Below are 21269 nucleotides of genomic sequence, written 5' to 3'. Positions count from 1 at the left end.
CTGCTGGTGGAGACGCAGCATCACACTGTGGAGACACTGTGCTACAGTGGTGTCTGTGGGCCCTCTGGTTGCCAGGTGTGGTACTACCCTTCCACACACTACCAATAAATATACAACATCAACACAATTTAAAATCGATCAACACTGTAATTTAATCATGTGATATAAATACTTTATATAAATATCTATGTGAGGAAAAGCTCGTCTATTTACTTTTAGCTCCTAGCTAAGATTAGCTTAACGTGCTCGGGGGTAGGGGGGGGGTTTCCGGGGGAGGGATGATTCCGGCAAACCTGGCAACCCCATCCTTAGCAGACGGTCTGCGGATGCTAGTGAGTTAGCAGCCGATGCTAATAGCGTTTGTTCCAGCCGCTGGAGCTTCGCGAGGAGCCGCCGACACGCCGACACGACGCGGGGCGGAGGGCCACACGCCCGGGGGACACACGCCGCTGTTCCCGGTGAGTAGATCCACCACGAGCCCGCAGCACCTCGCCGGAAACAGCACGGGAGCTAGCGAGCTAACGCGCTGCATGTGAGACGCTGGGAAACAACGAGCACGTCTCGCGCTTGTTTACAAAGACACCGAGTCTCTGTGTCTGTCTCTCGGGGACATTCGCCACAGATCCACTGGTTGTTTACTGGTAATAAGACAATCGTCCTCCGGGGTCTTTACCTGCAGCGTGTCCGACAACGTGTGCAGTGTTTATACCGACAGATTCACGTATTTCTGTGAGTCTGCTCAGATTGTTATTGTCACTTTACTTCATTTACTAACTTGTTTACAGTTGTTAGAGTTTAATATTCAGTCTCGTGAGGAAAAGTTGTGTCTCTGCAGAAAGCAGCGAAGTGTCCAACGGAGTTAGATCCCAGTAACACTGGAGCTTTATGACCCCACAGGCAATTACACGTGTGTGTGTGTGTGTGTGTGTGTGTGTGTGTGTGTGTGGACGTTAACAAGAGCAAAACTTTACAGAGAAACTCATGAAGTTTGTACATTTGTGGAACAAAAGGGTTCAAAAGGGGACAATGTGTTTTAATTGTTAGATTGTGGATCAATGCAAACTTTACAATGTGTTCCTCCATATTTGTTTACAACGAAATGGTCCTTGAAGCTGCTTTGTTTGAATCTGGAGGATTAATGAGATGAGACATGAATGTAGGACAGACATATATAACACACAGACTTTTCACTATGTGTAAAGTATGAATAATGTTTTAATGACTGAATTAAAGATACTACTACTAAGTAAACAGTGTAATACTCACCACGATACTGAGCTGTTGGTATAATAACAGTATTCTGACACTTTTGAGTTTATACTCTGTGTACTTTGTTGTAGTTTAAATGACAAAAGGTTCTGGCCTATTTAAACTGTTGTGAGGGAAATGATTGACGGATGCGTCTGTTATGGATTCATCACAAACCATTTCCCAGAAATGTCCTCCTGGTGACGAAATGTGGGGTTTTTACAAGTAACAACTCAAAGATTCAGGAAAATCAATGCGCCTCATTTTCACTTCATGTACAGAACAAACCCAAACGAAGTGAAACGTTTGAGTTTGAGTTGTTGTCTTCACTTCAGCACGAGACAGTCTACTCAGCTGTCTACACGTTTTAAAATCAGCAACAAGAAGGTGCTTCCTCCACTTCACTGCCTGTAAGTGGATAACCTCTGGATTGGGTGGGGGTCCTTCTCTACCTACTAATTTGTGGGCCCCCCCCCACCCCCAGAGGTTTGATGCCAGTTTTGTGGCTCGGTGCTATGTTGACACAACTGGTCCCAGCCTGTCTTTTACTGCCCCGTCCCGAGCAGTGAGCCTATTTCCACAGCCCTTGGTCTGAACCAGTAGTGATTAGCTGTATTGTTTTCTCTCACAGGCGGAGATCCTGCCCTGAGCCGGAACTGGTGATTGAACCCCCGTTTCTCCTGTCAGACTAGACCAGCCAGGGGCTTTTAATTAGATCGTCTAAACCCGTACCACTTGTGTAGGCCCATATCTGAAGATTTGATCTACTATATCATTAGGTCTAAGCAGGGGGGGGGGCTGTGACCACACGCATAACATGAAAGGAGGAAAAGGGATTTTCTGTCATTTGTGATAAATATTCCAGTTTTTTCTACGTGCCCCAGAAATCTGTCTTTGATTTGAATCCTCTCAACTTGTATGTGTATGTATCTGTGTGGTTACTCCACTGCCAGCGCTGCGTTCTCACCACATTTACTGTATTTCAGTCAGAACGGTTCAGTCCTCTGCACTTGGACACTTTCCTACATTCAGGCGAGGGCTGGCTCCTGTGTCGTGACGTGACGTACAAAATCTGCTGCAGTGTTTTTCTTTACAGCACATTGACACCGGCGTCGGCTCTTTTCACCAAAAGCCCACGGATCTCGTTTTCTTTCCAAGTTGACGTCTTCGTCTGTGTCTCCTTTGATTTGCGTCCGTCGTGTTAGAAACGCCATCAAGACGCCTACTCGCTGCATTCTCACACGGGCTCTCTGACACTTTCAGGATGTTTTACTAGAAGACTGACTTGTCCGGAGCAACTGACTTGGACATTTCAGTTCTCGCTCACAGCTCCTTTGCATAATTTCAGTTTCAAGTTTGTCTGGAAGCAGCTTTAGAAATAGTTTCTCTTGTTACTACATCAACGGCCAAACTAGATGAGCTAAATTATACTTAAGTGACTGGATAGCTGAAAGCAGGTTTAGATTTCGTCAGACCAAATACACCACGGCGACATATCTCATAGTAATTGAGCCAACTGCTTTCAGGTAGAACACTAACACTTAGTGATGGCCTTGATTAAATAGATAAGAGGTATATGCACAAACAGACACACACACACACACACGTGCTCGGCACTGCGCAGATGGACACTCCTCTCTGGAACATGTTGCACACGTGCTCTCCGCTGCTGTAAAGCTGAGCAGCAGTGAGTAGCTACTCTGCATTAACAGTCAGTGAGTGTGTTGTGTGAAGGCTCGACGGTGAACCCAGTCCCCGAAATGAGGATGTTTGCCTCCTGAAACATACAAAGAAAAGTATGAGTTCTATAAATATGTATTATTCTATAGGAAGTTTCATCCGGTTGGAGAAGGATGTTAAAGGAAGGGAGCTCATTTTATGTAATCTGGGCTGGACCCTCAGTCAGGGTAGAGCTCTTGTGTTGAGTTTGGTGTGTGTGTGTGCACCTTTGTGTCTTGGTTGGTAGCTGTGTGTGAGTCTTGATTTTGTTACTGGGTTGTCTCAGCCCAGGGGCCAGAGGGAAATGATCCTGTACCTGCCCAGAAGAATGTCCTTCTCAGCGCGGCCCAGGGGGACAGAGACTTGTTGGTGCGCTGCTTGTTTAAAGATATCTCTTGATGAGTTTCCTCATGGTGTATCAGCCGTGGGCCGATCACTGGGTCTGTGGTCGCTTGTTTGCAGTCTCTTGTGTTATTGCATGGGATTCTTACAGGTGAGATAAAGTTTTTTATCTCTGCGTACGTGCACTATCTAGTAAACGGGTTGTTCCCGGAGGGCAACACACTCTTTGTAAGGAGTGGTTAATACCTCATACTTCTCTCTTCACTGAACACCTCCCTTCCTTCCCCCCCTCAAAGTGGAGGAAACACTCCTCTCTGTGAACGCTGCGTGATAACAAAGCCTTTAAGGGGTTGTTTTCCTGAACCTTTGTGTTGTATAGGGTTAGAGAATAAAGTCTTTTACTTTTTTCCTGCAGTTGCTTTGTCCCTCAGCAGCACGTCTATGTGTAGGGTCCACACTGTATTTGTGTATTATAATGACACAAGCTGTACAACAAACCTCTTGTTCCAGTCAGTGGTCTGGTATTAATGTTAATAAACTCACAAGTTGAGTTTTCTTTATTTCTATCCATTTGTAGAATAATGTGACTTCTTTAGTGATTGTCGTCTTTAATATTAAAATGTAATTACAACATGTTGTGGCCACACGGTCAAATTTGGACATTAATTTCCGAAACTCTGAATGTGAGGTTTTTATGCAGAATATTTTAATTATTAATAAATATTGAATGTTGGATACTTGCTTAAAAACAACAGTATTGATGCAGATTGTTTTTTAGCCAGAGCTGTGAAACTAACAGACACTTTATTCCACATCCAGACAGTTTGTGTTTACAGGGTCACAATGAATTTGCCATTGATCTTGGTGATAAGAATTATTGTTTCTGGGTTTGGAAGATGTTTGGATGATGTTGTGCTCTGATGTTCTAACTATTCGTCTTGTTTTGTCTCTTTTTCTCTCTAGAAACAACAACAGGGCTGTTCTGTAACTCTGAGTCAACACCAGCATCTTCCTCCGTCACTGCTCCCGCGCTCCTCCCACCCAGCCACTGCTCCTACTGGTTTGTTTCCTCCAGTCTAACATGGCATCTACGTTCCTACTCTGGCTGTGCCACTGACCTCCACCCTGGACAACCACCATGGAGAGAAAACGCAGAAAGAAATTAATCTAGCTGCTCGGGCTGTTTGCAGTATGGACTCGTTGTTAGAGCTATGGACTTCAAATGCTCAAACTCATCCCTGACGTGGATCCATTTTTCCTCTGAAACCTGCTGCTCAAATTTAAACTCGTGCTTTGCGATACTTTAGAACTCAAAATGCTGCTGGTTCCTGTGTGGGCGTCCGTGCTTCTGGGACTGCTGCTGGGGTTTGTGCCTATGGTCGGGATGGAGGCAATGGGAGAGGGCAGATCCGACTCGGAACACGCCCCCAACTCAGACCCCAGCCCCTCGTCACCCGGCTCCAACTGCTCCGAGTTAACCGTAAAGCTGGAGTTCTCCACCAGGGTCGTGGAACATGGTGAGAGATGGTTAATACTGGTGTGAATGGGTTTTGTCTTGATGAGCTCGGAACCAACTCTGACATTATTTAAAAGTTGATTCACTCAAGTCTGAAATGAGAGAATATCAGCGGTAGTTATGTGTGACACCTGGTGAATATAACAAAGTATAAGTACAATATAACTATAACAAGAAGATGTAGATCATTACCAGAAGCAAAGTAAACGTATTTTAATTATATAGCACTTTACATAAGTTAAAAAACAGAGAAAGCAAATAACAAGAATGTAAAATGCTCATCATTAACCACACATTAAAGGCAGTAAACGATAATGACACGACCCAAGCGTCAGTTGCTTCAAATCACAGTAGCAGCAGTGTATTGTTTTGTTTTGAGCTTAGTTTAAAACACACCCAATCCAGTTACTCTGCACAACTCGCTATTCAGGCTCTGCCCTCATTATATAGGACTAAGTTATATATGAATACTCATAAAGGAATGAAGACCTGACAAGTTTTTTTCCTCTGTGGAAAGTAAATCAACAAATCAATCAATCTTAATACTTACTTAATACAACTTAACACACTTATGTAAAACCAATAGTAAATTGTTCAAAAGACCCATCAAGTATTTTTTCTTTACTAAGGATTTTCACATTATAACAATTTATTGATTCCAGAAGAGATTTTGTGTTTTTAAAGTATTTAGTTTTGCTCAATCACGGCTAAAAGGAGCTGGACGGCTTTTATCGGACTGTGGTTGTAATTAATTGTCACTGCATGACCTGATAAAACATTGTCCTCGCTCCTCTCTTTCTCCGCAGAGTACATCGTAGGATTTACAGGGTATTTCTCGGCCAAAGCGCGCAGCCTGTACATCAGCAGCGCCCTGCGGAACACCGAGGACGGAGCACTGGAGTGGCACATCGTTCCACGACAAAACCCGGCTTCTGACTTCCCCAGCGACTTCGAGCTGGTGCACATCCGTCAAGCTTCGTCCAGCAGTCTGCTGACCTTGGAGGACCATCCCTACATCAAGAGGGTTACACCGCAACGCAAAGTGTTCCGCACGCTGAAATACATTCCCTGTAAGTCAGTGCGGTGGTATTGTGTCGGCAAAAGCATCACATGGCCCAAGAGGTTGGCACGTCCAGCTTGGAAATCTAAAACTCAGAAAAGATCCAGAAAGCTGTTTGTCTGCTGCGTCTCACAGAATATCTCTGTTGAGTCGGAGGACGCGTTCGTCCTCTCCTGTGTTTGTGGTGGAGAGAAGGATTGTATATCTTAATGTGAAGTGCAGGCCAACTTGGGGGGGTTGATGCACGATTGTGTGTGTGTCTGTGTGAGGATATGTGTTGGGGGGGGGATGGGAAGCAGGACAGAGAATGCCTGTGTTTGCCCACCCTGGGAGGGAGTAGGTGAGTCAGTATGGTGGGGCTTGCCTGGACTGGGTGGGGGGTGGGGGTGGGGGGGGTGCACGCCCTGTGCCTGGCACTGGATGAAAGACTTCACTGTGCCACCAGTCTGCATAAACACAAGCAGTATCAATATGGAGGCCATGTGTCCTGAAAACCTAAACCCCTATGAGACAAACTGTGGTTTGTGAACACGGGCTGTACAAATACATGGAATTGGTAGATTGATGAAATATCTGGGGCTGTGGAGTGGAGCTTGTAATGTGTTGTTATCGATTGGGAGTATTTGGATTGAAAACAGTATAATAGAGTCTGATCCCCCGAGAGCATCAATGTGTTGAACGTGGCTGAAGGTAGATCAATCTGGAGATGAAGCTTGAACTTGGTGACTCGAGTATCTCTGAAGCGCTCGTTCACTGCGTTTCGGTTGCATGAGTCAATTTGTGTGAACGTGACGTAGCAACCTAATGAGGCAGTTAATGGGAAGGAGAGAGAGAGGGAACATGTCACCCCTGCGTTTCTCTCCAACCTGTCCTGACCTAATGATCATTTACTCTGTCCAGTGAGTCAGATTGTGATAAGATTGGTTTAAATGAGGCTGGTGTGATCAGCCTCGCATCACCGCTGAGAGATGGACGGGGGGATAGAGAGATAGAAGAAAGAGGGAGACACTACTTGAAACCAGGGAGGGGGACATGATGAGCATGTTTAAGTAAACGGCAGATTGTCCTGTCTGCAGGAGGCGATAGCGATACCAGGGCATGTTGATGAGACAGGGAATCTGCTGTTTCATTATTTTGTCTCATATTAAACTGAGAGATGTATTCGTCTATGATGAAAGTCATTGAGCTCTGCATGTAAAAGACATTTTCCCTTTGCAGTTTAGCTCAGCTGCCAACACATCTGCTTGTGTACTGTCTCCACAGCATCCGAACCTGCTGAACCCTGCAATGCCACCCGTGGGACGCAGTCGTGGCAATCGTCCCGCCCTTTCAGACGATCCAGCCTGTCACTGGCTTCAGGTTTCTGGCACGCCACCGGTCGCCACTCCAGCCGGCGTCTGCTGCGGGCCATCCCCCGCCAAGTTGCTCAGATCCTGCAGGCGGACGTCCTCTGGCAGATGGGACACACCGGTAAGACACCGATTTCTGCCTTGTCAGCGTAAAAAAAAAACATCTGCTCCAAATCTCATAAAATGTGACGGAAACTCAATGATTGCTTTTATTTCTTGGTCGCAGTGAATGCACTGGTTGCTGGAGTAATTAGCGGCAATGAATATGCTTTAAATGGAACTGATTCAATCTCTTCCTTGTGTGTCTGCAGGTGCGGGTGTGAAGGTTGCCGTGTTTGACACCGGCCTGAGTGAGAAGCACCCACATTTCAGGAATGTGAAAGAGAGGACCAACTGGACCAATGAGAAGACGCTGGATGATGGTGAGGAATGATCGTTATGATGTTATTGATAGATACTAATATCACACAGTGTGATTGAATGCTCTGTATATGCTGTGTATCGAAGCCCAAGTAGGCTGAGGTTGCACAGGAAGCGGTGAACCAGACATTTTATTTCTGGTTAAGCATTTTCGGTGTGTGTGAGAGCTAAAAAGAGACTAATACAGACCGGCCTCTCTTTGGTTTCTCAGGTCTGGGTCACGGCACATTTGTAGCAGGAGTGATCGCCAGTATGAGGGAGTGTCAGGGTTTTGCCCCCGACTCCGAGCTGCACATCTTCAGAGTGTTCACCAACAACCAGGTACGTACAGGTCAAACATCCACAGCTACAAAAAGGGTTTAAAGTATTAATGAAGGATTAAATACAAGGTGAAAGGTGGAAATTTCAATAATATTGTAATTTGCATTTTGGAATCTTTGCTGCCGATAAGAAAAGGTCACAAACAAGGTATAACATTTTGATAAGAGCTTGTTTGGGCTGGAGTTCTTTACCTCTTTACCCCATTTCCAGTATTTATGCTAAGCTAAGCTAACTGGCTGCTGGCTGTGTCTTCAAACATGAGAATGGTATCGAGCTTCCAATCTAAATCTTGGCAACAAAACAAACTAGTGTATTTCCCAAAATGATGAACTAATCCTTTAAATGGTTTTGTCAGACTTGATATTTTTGGTCCGTGTCTTCTTCACTGTATAAGACGCTTTATTGGATTTGTTGTCTAATGCTCCAGTGCAGCTTTGACAACTGTTGTTATTCTGTCTGAAGCAACAACACAATGAACAGAAACACTGACACACACACTTACACTATAGTAAACACCCTCTTTTTAACCTTTTATCTGTCTAAATAAGATTGTGCCGTGTTTGTGTTTCCTCACATCCCAGGTGTCGTACACTTCCTGGTTCCTCGATGCCTTCAACTACGCCATCCTGAAGAAGATCGATGTTCTTAACCTCAGCATCGGGGGTCCTGACTTCATGGACCACCCCTTTGTTGATAAGGTGACGGAGCCACACGCACGAATGACACAGTCACATGGCAGCATTTAAGCTGAACTGATATTTATTCAGCTTAACTGAGCGGATGTTTTAATCAAGGCATAAAAATAGTTCCTAAGCCAAGCTTCCCTTCCTCCCTGTGAGTTACACCCTTTTCTCAGAGTGGTAATGAGCTGCAACATAACAAGCAGGTCAACGGGAGTGAACAGGTCAAACCAGGAGCGTTGGCTCGTGCAGCGTTTAAACTCTGACGGGTTTTCTTCATCTCACAGATGAGCGCAAATACAAAACACCATCTGCTGCATCTACCACTGAATGTTAAGATATTAAACTTTGACGAAGGTTTTTCCTGATTTATGGGACTTGGGGTGAAACAAGTATTTGAACGGCAGCAGTGTGGTTCAGCATATTATAAAGATTTAAGTGTACTTTGTGACAACGTGTTTTTCTTTCTACTGTATATTATAAAATGTCTTTTTCTCGATGTCAGTGTAGCTGATCTTCTTGTTTGATTGACAGGTGTGGGAGCTGACTGCCAACAAAGTGATCATGGTCTCTGCCATCGGCAACGATGGACCTCTGTATGGGTAAGTTCACCACTTCCATTCAGTCAGTCTTATAGAAACAGACTTTTAAGGAACATGTAATTGTTAAACAAACTAGGATCTATAACTATCTAATTTTTTTAGTGGATACTAGAATAAAGTTAGTGAAGTTTGTATTAAGTTTGTAATTCCACTGAAGACACAATACGCTCAGTTCAGTACAATCAGAGGTTTTACTGTTACGTGCTTGTTCGGTCTGGTGCAGCCACTTCCCTTTGACGACTAATGTTTCCTAATGTTAGCGAAGACAAGTGGAATATTAGTGACTTACACACTTCTTAACTAACTCAGTCTTATTGACTTAATGGCTTTTTACACTTGTGTAACTGCTACAATAGGTTAGAACTTTAGCTAAATACCAAACAGTGTCAGCTTTATTCTAGAATTGACCTTTTCTTGTTGCTGTTCTGGACGAGCTGCCACTTCTAGATTTAAGTCTTGCAGCATCATCTGTGTTTTGTGGCTGTTTCATGGATATTTCCCTAGAAAAAAAAAACTCTTATTCTTATTTAATTAAATCCTTCTTTAAAAATGCTGAGTTCCTCTTCACCAGTTTGTCCTCTTAATTATCCAAACAACCCCCAAGGCCAACTGGGTTTTATGACCCTGCTGAATATCTGCTGACTCTAACTGCTGTACAAAGCATCGTTAACAGGACAAAACAGGAAAGAGACTCGTACTGTGAACTGTCCCTTCAAGTCTCCTAAAACAAATGTCCTCGCCCTCAGCACCCTGAACAACCCGGCAGACCAAATGGACGTGATCGGAGTCGGGGGGATCGACTTTGAGGACAACATCGCCAGGTTTTCCTCCAGAGGCATGACCACCTGGGTGAGTCTGTGCACGGACACACACACAAATACAGAATATCATTTCTCCGGTTGAGAGCAGACATCTACCTGAGAGATCAACACTCTGCTCCTGACTCCTCATCCACATCCCATCAGCCACTTACTGGAGATTCACACACACACACACTTTTATCATCATACTCCACAGCAGACATCTGCTTTGGCATCTGATTTAGACTTCATACTCTGATCCAGACAGCTGCTCTGCCCTCTCAGCCACTGTCACTCAGCCATGAAGAGGCCCTCGCTCTGCCGCTCCGCTCTCCTACCTGAATGCTTTAGAAAACTTAAGATCTTTTCCTGTCGTTTTTGCATTCTGCTCAGACTCCAGCTTCTTCATCTGCAGGGCGCATGCTGCCGTCAGTCTTCATCACATACACAGTCAACACTTTTAAGTCTGTGTCAGGCTCATATTCGTAACAGGAGCTGAGCTTAGGCAGAGTCCTGCACTGTTTTCAAGTCACATCTCTGAATAGAGTATGACTTCACGGTGTAGGCGTAATGACATGAACTCAAACATACGTTTAAGTGTGTGAATAAGCACTGGTTCATATTTTTAATGACATGTTTTGTCTTTGCTGTCCAGAAAACAGCTTGTGTGTGTATATAAATATGCATGTGGCAGAGAAACTCAGTTAAAAAGACTGTACAAACTTTTCATTTCTTTTTCATTTTGTGTTTCTCTAACTGTGTCAACCTCTGTCGGCCTCCCGTCTCTGCAGGAGCTGCCCGGAGGCTACGGCAGAGTGAAGCCTGATATCGTCACGTACGGTTCCGGCGTCCGTGGATCAGGGATGAAGGAGGGATGTCGCTCTCTGTCTGGCACCAGTGTGGCGTCTCCTGTGGTGGCGGGGGCTGTCACTCTCCTGGCCAGGTCAGTGTCATCATCTGGACTCTCTCCTCAAAACCAAAGAGTCTTAAACTGTAGGAATCTTCTGGAGTTGTTGTTTGACTGAGTGTTTATCCATGTTTTTCATTCTTCATATGTGAAAAGCAGAAAAATGTCTGGATCCAATTTTCCAGACCTGCATCTAAACAGCTTTTGATTGGAAAAGTGATGATGAAGAACCACAGTCAACTGCAGTTTGGACTGAAATAATGATATTGATAATTAAAAAGGTCCCGATGGAACAATCAGTGTCTTACTACAAGCACCAGTGTTATATATATCACAACTGGCCTCAATATTTATAAAAAAAGTGATATTATATCAGAGTTTGGTGTTAAATGAAATAAAAAGTATGTAAGAATCACTTAAAAACGGGCCTCAATTAATTACTTTGTATTGACAGTTTCCACTTTCCCAAAAATATTCATATTGTACCTTTGCACATTGGAAATGAGGCCCCATGGAGACGGGCGCGAGTCGTCGTGTGGCGGCACATTTGATCATTGTCCCTGGTTCTAGTACATCTGACCTGTAAATCACATAATTTATGTAGTATAATACTGGTTTAATAACCTCATGTGCGGTCAGTGTAGAGTGAAATGTGTCCCAGAGGGAGAAGGCGTGTCACAGATTTCTGGTTTTATTCTCAGTCTGTCTTTGTTCCGTCTTCTCACGTCTCAAGTCCCCTCGCTTCAAAGCTGTAAGTGAGAGGATTAGCTCATGTTGCTGGGCTCAACATCACACCACCTCTGTTGACAACAGGGACCTCGCCCTCTCTCAGGAGAATCACACACACACACACACACACACACACACACACACACACACACACACACACACACACACACACACACACACACACACACACACACACACACACACACACACACACACACACACACACACACACACACACACACACACACACACACACACACACACACACACACACACACACACACACACACACACACACACACAGCAGTCCACCCTGTTTTCTCCCTCCAGCACTGCTCTAGATTAATGGATGAGGAATTCAACACCAGTGGAGCTGCACACTAACCAAGCCTGTCCTCCTCTGTCCTCCAGCACCGTCGTGAACCGGGATCTGGTGAACCCAGCCTCCATGAAGCAGGCCCTGATCGCATCAGCCCGCAGGCTGCCGGGCGTGAACATGTTCGAGCAAGGCCACGGGAAGCTAGACCTTATCAGAGCCTATCAGATTCTCAACAGCTACAAACCTCAGGCCAGGTAAATGTCTCGGTGCACTTCAGAAACAAAGATGAGCACCGTCAGGCTTCAGGCACTTTCTGATCGCAGACAGACATGCACAGCTACACTGTTCTGACATTGTACATAAATGTTGCTCCCTCACGTTTGCATATACCTGAAGAATTGCCAAACCATGAAGTAGACCGACCCTGTGCTGTCACAGCCTTTAGTCTCGGGAGCAACAGGAGGGGCTTTCTCTGTATCAGAGTTGACCTTCTACAAGAGTGCTCCAACTCTTGAGTATCAAATACCACCTGTAGGTTTAAAATGTGGTTGTTAAAGTGGCACAGCTCTGTTCTTCAGGGAGAAAAGCAGCGAGCGAGCTGTTTGTTTGTAAACTCAAAGAGAAGCAAACCAGATCAACGGTACTAGTTTTATAGCTACTGATAATAATCAATGAACCTGTTCACAATGTGAGCCAGACCACCTTGAATTGAAACATGTTTTTTAATCAAAATAAAGATCACTTCTTGATACCAAGTGTAAATGAGGTTTTCCATCCTCCCGATAAACAGTTATTTTGAAAAACAGTAAAACAATCTGAAGCTCATCTGCACATTATATTAAACATGATGTTAACGTGTCCTTGTCTCCTCGCAGTCTGTCTCCCAGCTACATCGACCTGACAGAGAGTCCCTACATGTGGCCTTACTGTTCTCAGCCCATCTACTATGGAGGAATGCCCACGATCGTCAACGTGACCATTCTTAACGGCATGGGTGTCACCGGCAGAATTGTTGACAAGGTGTGTGAACATATGACACATCGAGAAAAATGTATTTTAAGACGACAGGTGAAGGATGAGTTTCATCCTTGACTGACCTGGTTCAGCTTTGTGATGATCTCTGAGCTGTTAATAAAATGCCGCTCTCTCCTGCTCAGCCCATCTGGCAGCCCTACCTCCCCCAGAACGGCGATCACATTGATGTGGCCGTCTCCTACTCGCCGGTGCTGTGGCCGTGGGCCGGCTACCTGGCTGTGTCCATCTCTGTGGCCAAGAAGGCCGCATCCTGGGAAGGGATTGCTCAGGGCCATGTGATGGTCACGGTGGCATCGCCTGCAGAGAATGATGTGAGTCTTTGCAGCAAACACCTGAGATTTGTCCTAACTGCACCATATTTTATTCAGTTCTGACCCAAATGTCTCTCTCATCCCTTCCAGTCTGCGGCGGGTGGCGAGCTGACCTCTACGGTCAAACTGCCCATCAAGGTGAAGATCGTGCCAACTCCCCCACGCAGCAAGAGGGTGCTGTGGGACCAATACCACAACCTGCGCTACCCACCCGGCTACTTTCCCCGAGACAACCTCCGCATGAAGAACGACCCTCTGGACTGGTACGAGTGTCCCCCATCTCACAGTTTGATGACTTTTACTTAGTTTCCTGTAACTGTTTGTCCTCAATCATCTCAGTGAAACATTTTGGATTATTTTGTGTTTCCAGGAATGGGGACCACATCCACACGAACTTCAGGGACATGTACCAGCACCTCAGGAGTATGGGCTATTTTGTTGAAGTGCTCGGAGCTCCGATCACCTGCTTTGATGCTAGTCAGTACGGTAAGGGTGCACCGGTTTATGTGAAGACTTTCCACTGGGACAAGTTTTCTCAGTTTTGATGATAAAGACGTTTTGGATGATAAAAACAATGGATTGTTTGCGTCTCTGCAGGCACGTTGTTGATGGTGGACAGTGAGGAGGAGTATTTCCCTGAAGAGATCACCAAGCTGAGGAGAGACATCGACAACGGCCTGTCGCTCATCGTCTTCAGCGACTGGTACAACACCTCGGTCATGAGGAAGGTGAAGTTCTACGACGAAAACACCAGGTATTCAACTCTTAAAAGTACTACATGAATGCCCTCAGAAGGTCTCACACGTAACTGACAAGGTTTAGAATAACAGACAATTGGTATGTTCCATCGTTTTTGTGGAGGTTGAGTCTCCATCTGGCACCACCAGCAAAGAGTTAAAGGAATAAATAATTTAATTCCACTAATCCATTAATGAAATTCCTTCTATCATTAGGATTTTATGTTTTTTCCTCCAGGGAATTCACATCATTCAAACCACTCATGGTAAAAAAGTATATACTGTGTCAATGATAGAAGGTTAAGAAGATATGTTTTGAGAAATATTCTTCCAACTTCTAACTCTTTATTTATCTCTGACCGATGAATTAGCATTTTTATACTTTCAAATCATTTCCCACCGTTTTATTTTTAGACCTCGACTCTGCACATTTCACCGCAGAGCATTTCTAAGAAGTGAGAAACTGTTCCTGCCTCAATCTTATCTCAGAAAACAAAATTGCAGCCACTACAACTGCAGACAAATTCAATAAGTAATGCAGAGTGTCTTTTGATTGATTGTGTTTCTATTGAATGAGTTGTGGGGAGTGGAGTGGTGTAGTATTGCAGCAGGTTCTCTCCAGCTGGGGCTCCTCTTCTATCTGTTTCTCTCGAGTGGTCTGTGTGTCCTTCTCCTTCATTACGAGAAGGTTCAATGATTAAACAGCCATTACCTCAAAGCCGCATTCACTCCGGGCTTTATCATGTTGTAATGATAGCAAGATAAACTGCGCCGTGTCGTTATCAGCGCACAGAATCCGTCTGTGCCCGACTCCCTCTCTGCAGTGTTTCACTCCACTCGTGCCTCCTCGCTCGGTGAGAGATCTATATCACGACTCCTCAGTTTCAGAGCGAACGATTACTCACCGCTCCTCGCTGCTGCGTGCGAGTCCCGCCCCAAGCTGTCGCACAGTATCCGCAGAATTAAAAGTCTTAAACACAGTTAAATATAGTAGTTGTGGCTTCACGATATCACGCAGAGTATTTCAGTTTGATCCGAAATGGAGAGAGGTTTGTTTATTCACAGCTGCTTTTTCTGGGCACATCAAGACACAACTCAATTAGTGACTCAGCTTATCACCATAGAAACATGCTGTTATTGTGAAGTTTCTTCAGTCTGAAGTTTCTTTTATGTGAAGTTTCTTAAACTGATTGTGCGTCATAAGATTTTTTTTTTTTGCCTTATCTGTCGGATTCAAATTAAAGGTTTTAGTTTGTGTGACCTTCTGGCCACAGTGGAGGAATTTATTGATTGTCAATCGTGTAGATTTTGATTCTTGAGTGATGACATATTTTTCTTGGTGTAACTTGCAGGCAGTGGTGGATGCCAGACACAGGGGGCGCTAACGTACCAGCTCTGAACGACCTGATCTCGGTGTGGGGGATGGCTTTCAGTGACGGGCTGTATGAGGGAGACTTCACCTTGGCCGATCATGACAGTAAGACACTCAGATTCTCATCATCATCATATTGCAGCAGTATTCATCTTTTAGGAAATTAAAAATGTTTTCTGTCTCTCTCTCTCTCTCTCTCTCTCTCCCTCCCCCCCCTCTTCCTCTCTCTCTCTCTCTTCTCTCTCTCTCTCTCTCTCTCTCTCTCTCCCTCTCTCTCTCCCCCTCTCCTCTCTCTCTCTCTCTCTCTCTCTCTCTCTCTCTCTCTCTCTCTCTCTCTCTCTCAGTGTACTACGCCTCCGGCTGCAGTATCGCCCGTTTCCCAGAAGATGGAATAGTCATTGCCAAGAACCTAAAGGACCAAGGTAACCACTCCCCCTTAAAAGTATCGACCCTGGCTCAGTTTAGTTCAGTGTTGGCCAGCGGCCGTGCAGCTATTTAATCTGAGGGTGTTTGCTCCAGATATAACAATACGTCTGTCTGTCCGTCTGTCTGTCTGTGTGTTTGTGTGTGTGTGTCTCTGTATTCATGCGTGTGCGTGTTTTTATCACAGGTCTGGAAGTGTTAAAGCAGGAGACGGCAGTGGTGGAGGGAGTTCCCATCCTCGGACTGTACCAAACGCCATCGGACGGGGGAGGTCGAATCGCCCTGTACGGAGATTCTAACTGTATCGACGACAGCCACAGACAGAAAGGTGACGTCTCCTCAGCGCGTGATGACGTCTGAATGTGTCTCATGTTGCCGTGGAGCTGGAGGAGTAATGTTCAGTTGTGTTCGGTGTCTCCTCCTCAGATTGTTTCTGGATGCTCGACGCTCTCCTCCAGTACACCTCATACAGTATGACCCCCCCCAGCCTCAGCCACTCCCACAGCAGGGTGACGCCTCCCACAGGCACCGAGCGCCCACTGCCACAGAGACTGGAGGGTAATGACTCATCAACAGACGGTTCCTCTCCTTGATATAAAGCATCTTTCAAACGATGACTGCTGTTATCACCATATTATTAAATTATAGATATCATGGGACCAACCAGTTTGAACCAGACTGTATATAAAGATGGACAAGTCAACTCCCCCGTTTTCTAGAAATTAATTTAAGATATCCCGGATGCTTCCATCTCGCACAACTAGAGCCAGAGGGAGGTCCATGTTCGACCAATCACAAATTTGCATTTCAACAAACAGCAGTGTGATGTAGGGATGAAAATGGGATGTATGACCTGTATTGCAGTCGGCCACCAGGTGGCGATCTAGACACCTAGCTTCACTATTGGGCAGCTGTCGTGGTGTCAGTGTTTATATACAGTCAATGGTTTATACTCATGAATAAACACCAGAAGATGATGTGTTGAAGGAAATACTGCACAGCCTCCATTTAATAATTCCTTTTCCTTTCCTCTGTCCTTCCTTCGCTGCAGGAAACCATCTTTACCGCTACTCCAAGGTTCTGGAGGCGCACCTTGGAGACCCTAAGCCCCGCCCACTACCAGCATGCCCCCACCTGTCATGGGCAAAGCCACAGCCGGTCAACGAGACAGCGCCAAGGTAGGTCTGCTCCAACACTCGTTTCTCATCACGTCTGTGAAGCAAGGGGCCTTTTAGAGTACTTTTCCTAGAGGTGACATGTGATATATGTATATATTTATTTTTATTTTGTAGTGATGTTTGAGTTTCTGTGTTTGTTACTTTGTATCTTGGCCCTCTCTCTTCTCTCTTCTTACTAACTTCCCATATGTCATGTTTCTCTCCAAATCCAGACAATAATAATAATGTATTTGTTTTCGTGCACAATGTTGTTGTCAAGATTTTAATAATCATTCCCCCTGAGCTCTACAGTAACTCGAGACAGGTTTGTATTCCAGTAGAGAGAAGACATTTGAAGCTGTTCATGGATTTTAAACATGCAATTAGTCTCGTCTGGCGACATTTTTCTTATCCCAACCTGTCAACAGAGAGAATCGGAGTAAAAACACGTCAAACTTTTGCAGTAAACTGAAAATACAGACACACAAACACACATTTCTTCCTGTTTAATGTTTTGTCTTTCTCTGCCTCGTGCTCTCAGTAACCTGTGGAAGCACCAGAAGCTTCTCTCGGTGGATCTGGACAAGGTGGCTCTGCCGAACGTGAGGGCGTACCGGCCCCAGGTCCGACCTCTGTCCCCTGGAGAGAGCGGGGCCTGGGACATTCCTGGAGGTAACGCATGGATCAAAGTTAATACTATCAGTAAACCAGGGTTTCTGCAGGGTCTTAAAAAGTCTAAAACCAATATATCTGAATTTTTACGTGTCCATATTAACCAGTGGAAGAATTAATCTGAAATGGTGAATCTGTAAATATGTATTAGTTAATGTAACAGTACATGTATGTATCTATGTTTGTATGATAGTGAAAGAAATTGCTGCAGTGTTTAAGAAGAAGGTGGTTTCACTACTGACCTCTGCCCCCCCTCCCTCCTCAGGGATAATGCCTGGTCACTACAACCAAGAAGTGGGTCAGACCATCCCGGTCTTCGCCTTCCTGGGAGCGATGGTCGTTCTGTCCTTTTTCGTGGTGCAACTTACGAAGGCCAAGAGCAAACCCAAGCGCAGGAAACCCCGTATCAAACGGCCCACGTACCTGCAGCAGCAGCAGCAGACGACCACGGGGAAGAACCCCGGAGTTTGAGCGGGAGGCGGCTCTGAACTGCAGCTGGATTTAAGGACAACTTGTGTTGAAAAGCAACATGGAGGCTTGGGCTCCGTGCGGCGAACTGAGCTGGTGAGGCCGACCTGCGACTGTGGCTGAACTCAAACCTGCCAGACGGGAACAGCCACCCGGACGTCGGCTGGACGCTCAAACAGCTTTTGTGCCTCTCGTCTGTTCACGGCTGTCCGTGGGTGTTTGTGTGTTTGTGGACTGATGAACAGTATTAGACAGTGTTAAACGCACAGTGTTAAACGCACACTACACTTCTGTGTCGTACGGGCATGGTGTCAACATTTCCCTCTCTCTCTCTTCTCTGACCAAACTGTTTCTTTTTGGATGAAATGTTTTTTTATTTATTGAATTTGTTCGTACCCTGAAATACAAAAATACATATACATACATTACACGTTGTGATACAGTTGACGTACACAATGACAGAACTACACACGTGCTATGTGGGCCAATGGATGATCAAGTTGTCGTCTCTCTGTCTCTGTCGTCAACCTCACTTGTGTTTCCTGCCCACATCTGTTAAATCTGTCTCTCGGTTGTTTTTGTATTTTCTACCATGAATGAACGTTCTGTCGATGAAGCTCCTTCGTGATCTCACGGTCGACCAAGTAGCACCGACAGTTCAAATATATCTCATCAATTAAAAAAGCATTATGAAAATGATCTGGTTCATGATTGATGCTTGATCATTTTTAAGAATGAACCTCAGGTGTCAACTTTACCCACAATGCAACTCGAGAGCGAGAAGGTACCGATGTTGGAGTAAAGGTTTTCTGATTCCAATATATCTGCCGATAAACATGTTTTAAAAAATTGGCATCAATTCCCAAGATGTCGTCATCAAGCTGTTACGACAAAGAAATGTAAATGAGGCTTCAACCATAAACTTTGTAATAAATATAAGAAAATAACAAAATATGTGAAATTAAGAGGAAAAAAAATCTTTTGTGCATCGTTCATTCTGTAAAATTAAAGTTTTTATATCAGCAAACGAATTGTTCAGGAGGCTGGCGGTCCAAGTTCTTAATAACCTACAGCGCCACCTTGAGGACAGAGGATCCAACAGGTGGAGGCCAGTGTGAGAACAGTCTTTCTTCATTCTGCTAAACGATTAAACAAGTGTTTGCTGTTGCTGTTGGAAAGTTGTTAACGAACGAATTCCTTCAATTCTGCAGTTCAGTAAATTCGGCCTCCGTCTACTACGAAGAAGAAACGGCTGCATTCCTTTCCGTTGAGTTATTCTGGGTTGAATTGAACTCATGGGTTTCGTCTCGGCCGTGGGCTGGATTCAGTGATGCAGGTTGATTTCATCAGGGGTGATGAGCGTCGGCGTGCTCGGGGCCCGGAGCTTTGCCTCCTTATCCAAGCTTAATAGGCCAGATCAGCCTGTGAATCTGTCACCCGTCCTTTTGGATGACGGCCCCACGGGAGAACTAATCTCCCTCAGAACCTTGGGAAAATGGGAAATAACCCCCGGAGCCGGCTAGCTGCGCTAACGAGATTTGGGAAAGCCGGTGGTGAGTGGGGGTCACATGCCCTCTCTCCCCCCACGGTTCCCAGATGCCAGGTCTTCCTGTCGGGCCAATCAGGTCACGTCCTGGGCAGGCGGTGGAAAGAGACAGCGTGGTGGCTCTGAGCTGAACCCTCGACGCCCCTCAGACTCTCTGGTTCCTCCCTCGTCATATGTCCCACCAGCCTGTACCTCTCCCCGTCCACCTCGTCCGTTGAACTCTGCGTCTTCCCTCCTGCTTCCCCGTCTGTCTCACATGTCTCACCCCTTTCATTCCTCGTCCGTTTGTCCCCCTCAGTGCCGACACTCAAGTGTGTGTCTGGCTGATTTGACTTTTTAAAAAGGGGTCGCCTGACTCCGGTTCACATGATTTGGAATCGAACCAGACTCCAGTCGGGAAGCGGTTGACTTCAGACTTGACAGAATCACCAGTGACTTCAAGACTCTAGCCTTTTGACTCGGAGCGACTTGATATCCTGCCTCAGCCCGAAGATTAAAAAACGATGATATAACAGAAGTGCACCAGGAATCAACTTGATCAGTTGACAATCATGTGACACGGAGGCTGGAATCAGTCAGAAAGAAGCCAATCAGAGTCAGCGAGGACTTTTCTGTCGTCGTTAAAAAACAAATGACAACGTACAAATACATCACAGGACAATCAAAAGAAAGAAGAGGTACTTGTTTTGCTTCTAAACGTATTTAAGTCTGTAGTATTCATCCTCTGGGAACCATGACAGATTTCAGCAGTGGTGGATGAAGGATTTTATATCGGGGGCCATTAAGGGGCCACAATTTACACAGAGGGGCCAATTATACGTCCAACATCCATGTTCTATTCCTGACCCAGTACGGGGCACATTGACTCGACTATTGACAGGACAAGGACACTTCAGGGACCAATCCACCAATCGCCAGTCAGTCTCTTACTAATTAAAGTGATTAAGTGATTTACACTGCAGACAGCCACCAGGGGGCAATGGAGACGCTTTGGCTTCACTTTCTAGAGGCTGTCACGTCGTCCATCTTTAAATAAGGTTTTAATGCACTGGGTAAAAGTGAGTGTGCAGCAGTAAATTGATTTCTGTGGCTTGAAAATAAAACTCACATTTTATAAACTGACATTTGGTTGAAGGTTTTTTTATTTTGTTGAACTCAAAGCGTTTTGACTTGTGTACAAACAAATCAATTCTGTGCATGAAATCTATTTAAGTAAACGTGGCCACTTCTCCTCAGGAAGGACAAGAGCAGAATGATGAGTTACGGACACAGTCGTTCTTAATGTTCACGTCGTAGGATTCAGGCTTTTAGAGGAAGAACCACGAGCAGCAGTTTGATTTCCATGTTCTGACTCTGAGCAGCAGTGGGGTGTTGAACCTTCGTCCCCGAGGATCAACACTAATGGGAAAGTCCTCGGTGCTGCACAGACTCCGTCACCTGCTCCCGTCAACACACGAGCTCTGAATCCTGTTTGAAATGAGCAGTGAAACCTCACCTGACCTGCTCCACGTTCCCCTGCCCCCCCGTCACACACAA

At 45.3% G+C, this 21269-nt stretch overlaps 1 protein-coding gene across 1 annotated transcript; it reads left to right on the top strand.

Moving 5' to 3' along the window:
• Positions 1–289: 289 nt before the first annotated feature.
• Positions 290–18886, top strand: mbtps1 (membrane-bound transcription factor peptidase, site 1). The gene is made up of 23 exons (XM_035157380.2): positions 290–458; positions 4273–4826; positions 5632–5895; positions 7149–7355; positions 7546–7656; positions 7866–7975; positions 8557–8673; positions 9190–9257; positions 10004–10106; positions 10849–11000; positions 12105–12266; positions 12888–13032; positions 13170–13358; positions 13449–13621; positions 13729–13844; positions 13956–14112; positions 15448–15572; positions 15812–15889; positions 16078–16218; positions 16317–16448; positions 16942–17068; positions 17589–17719; positions 17985–18886. The coding sequence occupies exons 2-23, from the start codon at positions 4625–4627 to the stop codon at positions 18188–18190; spliced, it is 3216 nt and encodes a 1071-aa protein (XP_035013271.1). The 5' UTR covers positions 290–458; positions 4273–4624; the 3' UTR covers positions 18191–18886.
• Positions 18887–21269: the final 2383 nt, after the last annotated feature.

Source organism: Hippoglossus stenolepis, chromosome 5 (genome assembly GCF_022539355.2).
Source record: "Hippoglossus stenolepis isolate QCI-W04-F060 chromosome 5, HSTE1.2, whole genome shotgun sequence".
Lineage (NCBI taxonomy): Eukaryota > Metazoa > Chordata > Actinopteri > Pleuronectiformes > Pleuronectidae > Hippoglossus > Hippoglossus stenolepis.
Note: the sequence above shows the minus strand (reverse complement) of the source record. Positions and strands in the feature narration are given on the sequence as shown.